This window comes from Pyxicephalus adspersus, chromosome 7 (genome assembly GCF_032062135.1).
Source record: "Pyxicephalus adspersus chromosome 7, UCB_Pads_2.0, whole genome shotgun sequence".
Classification (NCBI taxonomy): Eukaryota; Metazoa; Chordata; class Amphibia; order Anura; family Pyxicephalidae; genus Pyxicephalus; species Pyxicephalus adspersus.
Window position 1 is genome coordinate 55183844 of NC_092864.1, and position 12530 is coordinate 55196373.

A 12530-nucleotide genomic window follows, 5' to 3' on the forward strand; every position below is an offset into this window, starting at 1 on the left:
ATCCCTCTCCTCTGCAAAGCAGAGACCATTTCCACCCCGGAAATGGCCTATTGACCATGAAATTTTGCTGACCCCTGTCCTAGACTGTATGAAGCACACATGTTGTTAGCCCCCAAGTGCCTAACTTTCTCACGATTAAATATCATTTGCCGCTTGCCCAATCAAACAGTACATCCAGGTGTGCTTAGATTATAGACATCCTGTATCGACTTAATTCTGTTGCATAGTTTGGTGTCATCTGCAATCACAAAAATGGTACTTTTATTCTCAAACTCTATATAATTTATTAAGATGTTTAAAAATAAAGGTTAATAAAGTAAACCCTGGGGTACACTGCTAATAACCCTAGACCAGGGGTCAGCAACCTTTACTATCAAAAGAGCCATTTTGCCTCCTCTTCCACTAAAGAAAAATAGTCTGGAGCCGCAAAACATAACACCAGAGATCTCCCCGCGGCAGCCGAAGGGAGCCACAACAAGGAGGCTGAAGAGCCGCATGTGGCTCCAGAGCCGCAGGTTGCAGACCCCTGCCCTAGACCATTCAGAGTATAAATTCTTTTGTTCTATTTTTTGTTAGCCAAGTACTCTGCATTTTTACAGCACCAGCATCAAAACAGATCATATAATAAATGAAATTAAGATATCCTTCCCACAATCCTCCTTCCCTAGAAGATGGCACTGGTGTGTAAAGAAAAGAAAGGAGTTTTAGAGACATGTAAGTACACAATGGCCTCAATTCTCAGCCCGATTCTAGGAGGAGAGAGAGTCTGATAAGTTCACATGGCTCCTGCTTTACATCTACAAATTGTATTTTCGTGTCATTTCTATTGGAACATGTCAGCAGTGATAAAACAACCACACCAAAAGTGTCCTTTTAAAATTCATCCAGTGTGTGCAACATTAAAAAAAAAAGCTCTGGCACAAAATTTCTAAGATCTTTTTATTAAAAGAAGAGTTATCTTTCCACAGTAGTAAAAGCTTTTGCATGTACAGTATAAAAAAAAATAAAATCAATCATAATCATAATACATCAGATTCAACAACCATCACTTGTTAAATTTCAAAATTTACTTTTGCATGGTAAAGTAGAAGGAATCTTTTGAAGATGCAGCAGACATTGATAAATAACACTGAAGGAAGGTCTGTATTAGTAAGGATTGTGCGGGAAAAAAAAATTAAAATTGTGCATACGGTAAAGACATTTGTGCCAGAAGCAGCAAGTTCAGTGCTGCATTGGTAATATAATATAGCTCAATTGGTCCCATTGCCATTCGGCTTCTATATTAATCCCAGTGATGGCAAAGCACCCCTGCAGTTCATTAACCAGTGTGGAGATACACTGCAGAGTTCCCAAGCAACACTTCCACACAATATTTATTCCTAAAAGGCTGCATTTTGTTAAAAACAAAAATAAAACCTTTCCCTTTTGTTTCCCAGATGAGTTGAAGCAAAATAAAAAAATACAATCATTGAATACTGAATGGCATGAAGTAGTACTTCAGATGAATATTGAAGCATTATCTTTCATCTGCCAGTCAGGAGGCCTCTACCCTCCTCCCACTTAAGTTAGCTCAAGAAGCTCTGCTCCCTTGACAAGATGAATTAGTTTTTAGTCTGTTCAGTATGATGTGAATCTGCTTGTAGGCCCAAGGGAAGGAAGCACTCAATTGGACATTTCACATTCTGCAAGGGAAAAACAAAACAAAAAAAACAAAAGAGGAAACATTAGGAGTTTTCACAACTTTATTACTTTTATAAATATTAATAATGTTTATTTAGGCTTATAAAGATATAGATTTTACAATGCGTCTTGTTTTGCAACATGCATGTTTTCAGAGTTCATACGCCAACTATTTTCAACTCTAGAAATGAATTGGATTTATTTAGACCATTTATGCCAATTTACTCAATCAAAAAAAAGTGTCTCAAGTTTTATTTTTGAAGTCCTTTGAGCGACACGTCAAGGCTATACTGTCACCACCAGGAGGACTGCACTCTAGAACAAGACACTGCCTGTATCTCAAAGGGTCTCCTGAACAACCTTTTGCCCATAAAGCATCTTAAAACCTAAGCCTAAATGTTTGCATTTAGATTTGAACTAAATGGTGGAAATCGAGCCTGATTTACAGTTATGGCTTTTTGAGAACCTTTTTGAGGTCTGTTTCTGACTTTTGCTGGAATGTTCACAACTAGGTTCACTCTTGTGTACCATTTACTCCTTATCTCTGCAATTGTCAGTCATTGCTTCATTTACTCATATGAACCTGGACCCTGCATGCTCCTGAGCTGGCCATCAGTCTGCCAACAGCTTGTGTCTGTCATTTGCACTTAAAATTTATCTGAGGATTTATATTGCCATGGCATCTGGAAGTCATGCCTCTTCTGAATATATTACATTTTCCCCACTTACATTGCTGCACTCTGTACCCAATATCAACACTGTTTATGTCCTTAAAAGGGACAAGCAGCGAAGATGATCCTGCTGTACTCTCTCACTTCATTCACCCTGCAACTAGTACACTAATGCTAAAATGACAGATACAAGTTTAAAAAAAACAAAAAAAAACTTACAAAGTTTGTGTTGAATCTCTGTGCGTACTGGGAGACTGTGTGTCCGGTGGCATCTGGAGTAACAGCAGATCCTGGCCTTCGGCAGTTATCACAACGCCAACCCTGCCAGAACAAACAAGAATCTAAATATCTGGAAATTCTTTTCACAAAGATTTGGTAAACGTTAAAAAACACTACATTCACATCATCACTGCTCATCAATTCAAATACTACTGTGTGGCTTTTTAACTGCATTAGGTAGTATTTAGGGTTGCCAACAAAGGCTTTAGCTTTTAGTAGACAAGTATGGCTACATTCCATACCACTACTATAGCTTTCAGCTAGTTTTGTGGTTCTGGTGACATTGCAGTGTTGTGGTACTTTTAACTATTTTTTGTGAAACCAAATTTTTGATATTATATTGAAGTAACAGGTGAGTGCAAATTCCATTTTTTCCATTCTGTTTTTTTTCCCTTGTGGTAAATTTATATATATATATATATATATATATATATATATATATATATATATATATACACACACATACATACACACACATACACACATTTGTGATATTAAATTGATTAACTAGCAACTAGTGTGAATGAACTGCTTTGGCTGTCAGCATATGCCCTGTGTGCACATTTTACAGGATTAGTGAGTTGTTATCTCACCTGTTGACCTCCATAGCATGTGCAAGAACAGATCGCTCCCAGGTACTCTTTCTGCCACTGCTCCCCAACATTGTACAGTTTGCCTTCATCATAACAGGTCGCCTCATCTGGAAAAGAAGACAGACATTGAATAAATGATACCTCACAGAACGCAGCATCTACTCTTCTTAATTGTTGACTTTCACAGCAGACCTAGAAGAGATACTTGGGAGATACTAAGAGATACTGTACTTACGTGGTTCACACTTGAATTCTCCCTTTCCATTTCCAAGACAAGTACAGCTCATCATCTGCCCATTTTCCCCCCGACGATCCCACTTCTCGCCAATTCTGTGGTTTACTCCATTGTCATGGCACCATTCTACAAACATCAACAAGTTAGATCACAACATATAGCCCATTATCAGGGGGATTTTATTACTTTTAAAAGTAGCTACTTTTACTTATTATTTACTGTGTGGATAACTCTGCAACATTTAACTGAAACCCAATATTGTTCTTTCTAGCATGTTGACAAGAAACCGTTCACACTCACTTGATGAGTCACATTTAAAGTGGCCACTGCCGTATCCAAGACATTTGCACCAAAGTTTGAATCCAGACTCCGACATCCGCTCCCACTCCTGTCCAACTGTGTAATGTGCGCCAGTAAAAGTGTCATAACAGGTGTCCTCAACTGGCTGCAGACCCCCATCAGGAACAACTATTTGAAAGAAAATCCAGTTAACAGGACAAACCCCTATGTAACATTTGTTTTATTCATTGACCTGTGTTTTTACTTTTTAATGTACCTATAGTAAGACCAATTGTAGTAAACTCAATTGTAGTTGTTGCCTGCACATGGACTGAGTAATATTTTAGTGCACCCAGAAGCAATGAAACTTCCAGTGTTATAATATGCAAGTATTGACTTCATCTAGACCATGCCCCAAAACAACCCCTATATTCGTCATTGAGGTTTCCCATGATACATAGACATATACTGAGGCATTGGCAATAGGCATGATAACTGAATACACAAGAGACATAACAGATTTTAAACCAAAAGTTGAATAAAACTGATCTGACACTTGTGTCTGCAAATATTTACCGATTTTACAGCTACACTGCAAATAACTCTTAATGCAATGGTGCCATTTATGAAGGCACATTCTTTTTTGTTTATTAGAAGGCATATAGCATTCCTCAGAAATACTAAAAACAGTAGATACTTATGCAGGCACATGGAGATGCCTTATGCCAGCATAATGTTACAGGTCAGTTTTAAAATAAAGTCTGGCCAGGCCGGGATGAAAAAAAATGCATGTGTATACTTTTGTCAGGTACTCTTTTGACAAGCTATACTCTTACCAGCATTGCTGACTGTCACAAGCTCCTCTAGGATTTTGTGCCTATTTACTCCTTTCAGGGCTTCCACAATGATATTATATGTGGCTCCACGGGTAAGGCCATTAAGAGTAGCACTGGTAGAAGTGCCAGGTACCCTGAACTGTTAAAAGAATAGGATAAAACACTAAAATTACATTTATAAATATAAAAATCTTACAAGATATTATTAAATATATACATTTATATAGTGGAAAGTTTACAATATAAATACACACACAAACTTCCATACTAAAACTGACTTGAATGGTGTGCCTATGGCCGAAAGGGCAAGGCTGGGGATAATATGTACATGTACATATGTGTGTGTGATAGTGGGCATTACGTGCAGGGAAAGTAATAATATTAAGGTATGACAGAGTACCCAATGTTTGGGTTGGTGGGGCTGTAGGAAGAGACAGACGGGACAGAGTACACCATGTACAGACAAGGTCTTTAAGTCAATGAAAAAAGTGGAATGTGAGGGGAGCAAGGGTTATGTGTACTAATTAACTTAGAATTTTGGATTTTAGAATTTCCTTTTTTCTATAGTGACAGGTACAGCTTATGAAGGCATCAGAAGTCATTTAGGCCTAGTCTCCACTGGCTTTAAGAAACCTTCAAGCTTGGTTAACAAGGAAAAGCAGTGTGCTTTAGCTTTGCACCATATACATTTTCAGAAACACATAGGACAATGTGGCTTTGACACGAAGCAAAGCATGTTGCATTAAAACTGAGGCAAAGCAACTCAAAAGCCAGAGTCTGCCCGAGTATGTCCAATGGAAAATATACTATTTTGGATTTTAACTACCACTGGCAAATAGTTCACTAGCTGATCAAGACAATTGAGTACAATAACAATTGCCAACTTACTTCAAGAGGGGCTTCTTCATGACCCACAGGGTGGCAAGAGATGACGTATTCGGTGGTCTCCAAAAGGGGTCTCCATGAAATGGTAGTTTGAGATGCCACTTCCTGTACACCAGTATCATTGAGTTGTGGCCCAAATCCATGAGGGTAAGGTCCTTCGAAATCTCCTTTGGGCTCATGAAAACTGGTATCCACTGTAACAACATGACCAGGAGTGAATTGCCCAGGTCTCACAGGTACAGCAGTGGTGGGCAAAACAGGACTTCTGAAGTATTCCTCAACAAACTGTCCTTCATGGCCAGTACTAGGGTGTCCCGCAGAGCCTGGAAGTTTGATACCATTACCATTGTCAAATGTGGTCTCAGAGATGAAGGGTGTTTTCTCTACATCCGAAGGGACGTCAAGGATTTCAGGGCCAGGGATGGGGTGAGGGAATGTTACCAGTTGGGGAACCTCGTCTGGCCAAAGAAATGATTAGAAGCAATAAAAGCAAAGCATTAGTTAAAGCAGGCAGAAGCAATGGTCCTTGGCACCAGATCATGGTTCATGGTCATGGTACACAAACAGTAGGTACTCTGTATAAATTTACCCTTTAAAGCCACATGCAAAGTTGATTTTTTTTTTCAATAGAATTTCTACTAAGGCAGAGGTGTGCAACCTATAATCCAAGGCATCAAAAATTATTCAAAGTCCTATTTTAACAGTAAAAACTGTTTTTTTATTAAATGCAAACAAAGTAATAGGTTGAGCACGCCTGCAGTGGATTACAGTAAATAAAAATTTGTAACATATTGTGTTTCCTAGACCGACACACAAACAAGGTTTATACATACAAAAAAATTTCAACATTAATCCTGTAGCTTCTTTCAGACATGCCATCAGAATCTGTGTGGTTTGAGATGCCTGTGCACATTGTAAACTGATACTTAGTACTCAGGAGCAGCAAACCATAGCACAGGTCAACGAGCTGCAGTGATTTCCTTCCTCAAGAAGAGAAAAGGCAACTGTGCATCCAGAAGCTACATGTCGTGGCCAGCAACCCTACCACAACTTTAGGTGACTTGGCAACAAAATACAAATGCAATTTTACATGTGGCCATAAAAAGAGTAATACACTGATTTAAAATTAAAATCACATTATTATTGGGTTGGTACATCAAAAGGCTATTTTTAATAGGTAACATTTTTTGGTTTCCTAAATGTCATAGTTCTTGGCTCTGCTTCCCACACAGACTTTGGCATCAGGATATCCATGATGGGGATATTCCCCATTCTGTGAAGTAAAAGAGCACACTGATTCCCTTATAAATTGTAAGGCAGATGTGTACACCTGGGAACTCAAATACAGAATTGTATAATAAAATCCCATTTGGATGGGCCGATACCTGTAAATGTTATTTGGTTATCTCAGGTTAATGCATCTCTGTCTGATCTAACCACATCCCCCAGCTTTCGTCTTTTTTTTAAATCAGTGTTTATTTCTCACTGCTGTCTGTGAGGGTATTGAAGGATTCTGATCAAATCATGACTAAAAATTTCAGGCGACATTACCAGTGAGTGCAAGGCAACAGGAGGACATCATAGGAAAGTATAATTATAGATGGCCTACTCATCTGTAGTGAAAACAGTGGTGGGGAACTACTTTTGTTTTTTGTGTTAACAAGTATTTAACCTATTCCTTAAACTGGGAAAAAGGCATCAAATGAATAAGGCTATATTGATATAGATACCTTAAATATCGTACCCACTGTTAAGACCTTTTAAAATGCATCAATGCTTCAAGCCAATATTGTCTATCGTATTGTATTTATTTGATTGTTGTGATTTTCAATGTAGAAATGCAATATGCTTCAATATGAGAGACATTTAACATCGCAAATATTAATTTTTTTAAAACACTTAAATCAGAAAAGACCAAAAAAGAACCAAGCGCTCTTTTGCTTGAAGAACACTTCCAAGCATGCAGAATTAAAAGGAAAATGGTCTTCAAAAGGGTCAGACTAATAGCTCCAAATTTTATATTGTTGGAGTCATATTGAGTTTTCCAATAATATTTTTAATGTATACATCTCATGTGGAAGAAATGCATTTATTAGAACGTTCCTTGAAAATTAATTATTTGAAATTAAGCAACGGAACACCATATCTAGATTTGCTAGTCGATCTATAAAAACGGAGAAAGTTATTGGTTTTTATTTTCAATCCATTTTTTTTATATTAAATCAAGGAATATTGGTGTCTGCATCCAGAGATGTGCAGTACATCAGACAAAAAATTAAATCACTATATGCTACAGCAAAGGGTATGCAACTGCAGCACTGCACAGACAGACAATGAAAAGCAACATTACTTTTTGTTTTTGCAAAGTGTCACAAGCCAGTAAATGTAAACATGTAAAAACAATGCATTAAATATTCAATTTCTACACAGATAAACCATGTTTGGCACATTCCTGCAATATAAAAGTTGTTTAGGTTAAAATATTTAGCTTCAATAAATTGCTGGTAATACCTGTCTTTTTGCGACCAATCAAAGGCTCACTCTTTTGGTTATTCTTCACAGCAATTACATATACTATGTATTCTACACCAGGCTCTAGATCTGCAGAAGAAAGAAAATACAACTCATTGTCAGTATAATATTATATATATATCTATATATATATATATATCTCTCTCTCTCTCTCAAGTAAAATCTTGAGCAGCCTCTTGCTACAGGGTAATTTATTTGGATCTTCTCTACTGGATCCACACTTGGCACATAGATACTGTTCTACGCTGTACATTAAGAAAATGCACAATCTCTGTGTTTTAATGCAGATTACGGCACACATGCAATGGTAGACAGAGAAGGAGGCTGTACAGTAGAAATGTCACTGAACCTAACACCTGCACACAAAATAGACTGACCAAGGGTAGCAGGCTTTCGACTATGCAACTCCACTAAATGTGCTTATACATTTTTTAAATAATTTGTTTAAAAAGAAAAAAAACATGCTAGTTATTTGTATATACACAATAGGAAAAAGTAATCCAAATAATTTACAAAACTAGCAAAGTTAAGGGATCTTTATTTTAGTCATATGAATGTAATTTCAGGAACTTTCAGACTTAACTTAAAAGAAATAAAATAAAAAAATAAAAGTTCCCTGTGAAAAAAGTGGCAGGATCAGTCAGGACACTCACTAGTTATGGTGGCCTCAGTGGTTCCTGCTGGAAGGCGGGGAAGATGTTCCTTAGGTACTCCTCCAACCCTCTCATATCTAATGATATAGCCTGTGATACGAGAGCGAGGAGGCTGCCAGGAGAAGAGCAGCGAGTTGGGTGTACTGGTCAGGAATCGCAAGTTGGATGGACTATCCACAGCTATAAAAAACAAAAAAAAAAAACAAAAAACACACAACATGAAATATACACTACATTACAATGAACATAGAATTAAGGCAAACCAACAATCTAACCAGGACACGCAGTCCATTTGCTTTATTTTACCTGTTGACACATCTAGTGTGACAGGAGAGCTGCGGGCATTGTCATTTAAAGTGTACAGAGAGATCTTGTAGTCTGTTCCAGGCTGAAGACCTAAAACAGGATATTTAATGGTTAATGAGACAACAAGGATACCAGGCCTCACGAATAATGAGCTCACTCTGAACACCCATAGATTAAATAAAACTCTAACCTGTGACAGTGAAGGTTCTCACATCTGGTTTGATCACTCTTTGAATGGGAGTCTGACCACCAACAGGAAGAGCTTCAATCAAGAAGCCAGTGATTGTCTCAGTCTTTGTGCGCCAGGTAACGGTGACTGTTGTTTCTGTAACATCTGTGACACGTGGGCGGCGAGGGGGGCTAACATCTGGAAAAAAGAAAAAAGATTTTTTATTATGCCAAGAACAAGAAAATGTCTATCATCCATAACAAAGCAGATTGGTACTAATTTCATAATATGCTTAAATGTATTTTACTTACTGTCCAGGGTAGAAATGATGCCTTGCAGTGGTGGACTCATTAGACCATCCTTAACAGCATATACATTAACTTCATACTTGGTAGCAACCTTAAAAAAACAAGAAAGAGTGTTTGGAGACCCACTTTACTAATTAAGAAATTGCTTTGGACAGATAAATTATACGTTACCTGATTAGACTTTACTATACATGAGGGGAAAAAAATTCCACAACCCAAAAGGCAAGAAGGTGGAGTGTAGAATACTGCAAACAAATGCAGATGCTTCAAAATGACCCACTGTACAAAAATGCCCCCCAAAAAATGGAATTTTCCAAATACGAGGACCAATACTTTGATGGATTAAGGTGTAACTTTTCCGGAAAAGTGTGGTGGCGTTTTTTTTGCTCCTGGCCATTAACAGAGAAACTATTGTTTCTTTTAACAGGACACATGACACCAGGTAGAAGTTGTGACATGTTTAGGTCTGAGCATCTTAAACAACCATTTTCACCGAAAACACCCCCAAGTACAAGAAGTCTTTATTGCAGTCATAACAGGTTCAGACACTCCCATCCTATGTGCCCATTAAGCAGATTGGGAAAATATTGGCAGCATAACACTTTCTGTGAAAATGAATAGCAATTTGGTGCACCGTGTACCAATATGAAATACAGCTAGACGTATCTTACTGAGTTGCCATCATTGCCATCTGTATTAGCATACATAGGGGGAATGCAAAAAAGTGTAGCTTTAGAAGACTGGGTATATCCTGGTTCAAGAAATTATGTACACAGTTCCAAATGTTATTACGTTATTTCTAGCCATTACTTACCATCAGACCCTTAATAGTAGTGGCAGTCATACCAGGTAACAGGTCTAGTTCTTGTGTTGGTCCAGTTGTCTCCTTGGGATTCACACGTACGCGGTATCCAGTGAGCTGTACATTAGGTGCGTGCCAGCTAAGTGTGAGGCCAGTTGGAGTAACTTGGGAGAACTGAAGGTTTGTTGGGGCAGGGATAGCTGAAATGATAGAATTTTATATTTAAATATTAAGAAAGGTTTACAACACAGGATATGCTGTACAGTATGATGGCATGCATAAAAAAAAAATATACAAAAACATGCCATGCAACGTCACTTGTCTTGTACAAGCATTATCATGAAATTCCCCCAGAAAAGAGTCAAGAATCAAAAGCAATGCAGCCTATTCTCCAAAGTATCTTTCTCATCAGATGGAGAGGATTATTTAATAAGACTTCAGAAAATTGTCAAGACAAACTACTGAAAAGTTAACACACTAACACCAACAGTCTAATCACTATTGACTGACATTCAGTTAAGACATGTTAAAGGACCGCTAAACAAGTCACATCCTTTTTAGAAGCCAATACAATAGTGTTTATCTATATGAAATACATTTTTCAAAATATAATAAACATGTCAGTAATGTAAAAGTAGTAGTCCATAGTAATACCTTAAAAACCTAAAAGCCAAAGCTGAACGAGGCCAACTCTCAAAGCAATTATGGTGATTAGGTTATTGCCCAAGCATTATTAATATACTAAACTTTTAGCTGCAGGACCTCTCATGCCTTTCACTTTCTCAGCACCTATTTCCTGTGACTACAAGTCTTGCTTCCTCATGAAGACACATGGTTTCTACTATAATGAAGGGATGCTGAAACAGTGCTACATCTATTATTCTTCCTACTTTAAAGCTAGGTACACACATCCAACAAATATTGTTAGTAAACGAACAATTACGACCAAGCAACGATTATGCACGATTATATTTGAACGATCGTCTTGTGTGCAATTCTGTACATGCTGTAATGATACGATCAAAAATAATCCACCAATAGTGTACACACGCTAGATACAATTGTTTGAACAATGCAGAGAGTGACATGTAAAGGAGAAAGTTTATTGCAGATACATGCACGATCACTGAACTACCGTACACACGATAGATAGCGAACGATCGTCGGCCAATCAGATCGTTCAGTCGTTCATTTCCAACGTCAATCCTTGCTCCTCGGCGTCGTTGGTCACCTTTTTTATGAACGATTTTCGGCTGATCCATCGTTCGTTTCCAACCATAATAATTGGAAGTGTGTAACCAGCTTAAATGTCACTTGATTACACATTATTGACCCTCCCACCAGCTAAATTCAGGGATACGATTTGGTGCAGTGTCCAAGCATATTTGGTACATATATATGACTGTATTTGCTGCTCAATCTAAGACTATCTCAGTCTATTGCTGTTAGAATTTGTTGTGTGCTATTGTGCTTAGGCTTTATGTCTTTCTTTGCTTTTCTTTAAGTTTAGCCATCCTTTAATATGTATCAGAGTGTATGTGAAGAATGGATAATGAAAAGGGTGAATGACCACATCAGACAAGTACAACAACGGCAATAAAGTGAAAACAGTTTGCTGGCAGATGCCACCTGCAGGGCAACAAAAGACGAACCAACACAATCCGGATACCTGTACGCTGGACTCCAATCACAGGCTTGCTTTCCATATCATCGTGCAAAGCCACGATGCTTACAGTGTACTCTGTGCCCGGCCTGAGACCGTGCAATTCAGCAGTGTCGTCATCTCCTTCTGGAGCTGGAAACAGCTCTCTGACTCCATCCTCAGGGCTTGAGTAGGTCACTCTGTAACCGGTAACCTGCCCTTCTGGGATTTCCCAGGATAGTCTAATTGAATCAACATTCACTTCTGGAAATGCCAGTCCCTTGGGTTGATCAATGTCTGTCAGGCAAATTAATTATGAAAGCAATTAACAGCAGAGACAAGCAGCAAAAGCAGCAACAGGAAAGAGAAAAAAGTTGCCCCGAGTATTTCTACTCTCCCGGCAGTGGAAAGTTATATCATGTGTTACAATTTGTTAGATATATAAGCAGCATTTGGAGAGGTCTATACATCCACAAAAGCATTACTATATAATCAAAATATGTTAATTTTGAGTAGACTGTTCATCTCAGCATATAAAATGTTTAACCATTTTAACCAAGATAATTATGCAAAATCATGCTAAAAATTCATGTTAAATTATTGCAGGCAAAATTTTTGGGAGCACAAAGCTCTGATTCAAATAAAATCTGAATTAATGCA

General features: G+C 37.9%; 1 protein-coding gene across 6 annotated transcripts in view; it reads right to left on the reverse strand.

Moving 5' to 3' along the window:
• Positions 1–925: 925 nt before the first annotated feature.
• The window catches only part of FN1 (fibronectin 1), a 46345-nt gene continuing 34740 nt past the window's right edge, over positions 926–12530 (reverse strand). For 2 of the 6 annotated variants that reach the window (XM_072418537.1, XM_072418533.1), the window contains 14 exons: positions 11898–12167; positions 10241–10428; positions 9430–9517; positions 9140–9316; positions 8950–9039; positions 8644–8823; positions 7970–8059; positions 5462–5916; positions 4574–4712; positions 3759–3926; positions 3459–3584; positions 3224–3330; positions 2571–2672; positions 926–1682 (listed from right to left, as the gene is read on the reverse strand). In XM_072418537.1, coding sequence (XP_072274638.1) covers positions 1602–1682; positions 2571–2672; positions 3224–3330; positions 3459–3584; positions 3759–3926; positions 4574–4712; positions 5462–5916; positions 7970–8059; positions 8644–8823; positions 8950–9039; positions 9140–9316; positions 9430–9517; positions 10241–10428; positions 11898–12167 — 2261 coding nt within the window. In that variant the 3' untranslated portion in view covers positions 926–1601. The remainder of the gene's footprint in view (positions 1683–2570; positions 2673–3223; positions 3331–3458; positions 3585–3758; positions 3927–4573; positions 4713–5461; positions 5917–7969; positions 8060–8643; positions 8824–8949; positions 9040–9139; positions 9317–9429; positions 9518–10240; positions 10429–11897; positions 12168–12530) is intronic. The other 4 variants (XM_072418538.1, XM_072418536.1, XM_072418535.1 and 1 more) reach the window with 3 other exon arrangements.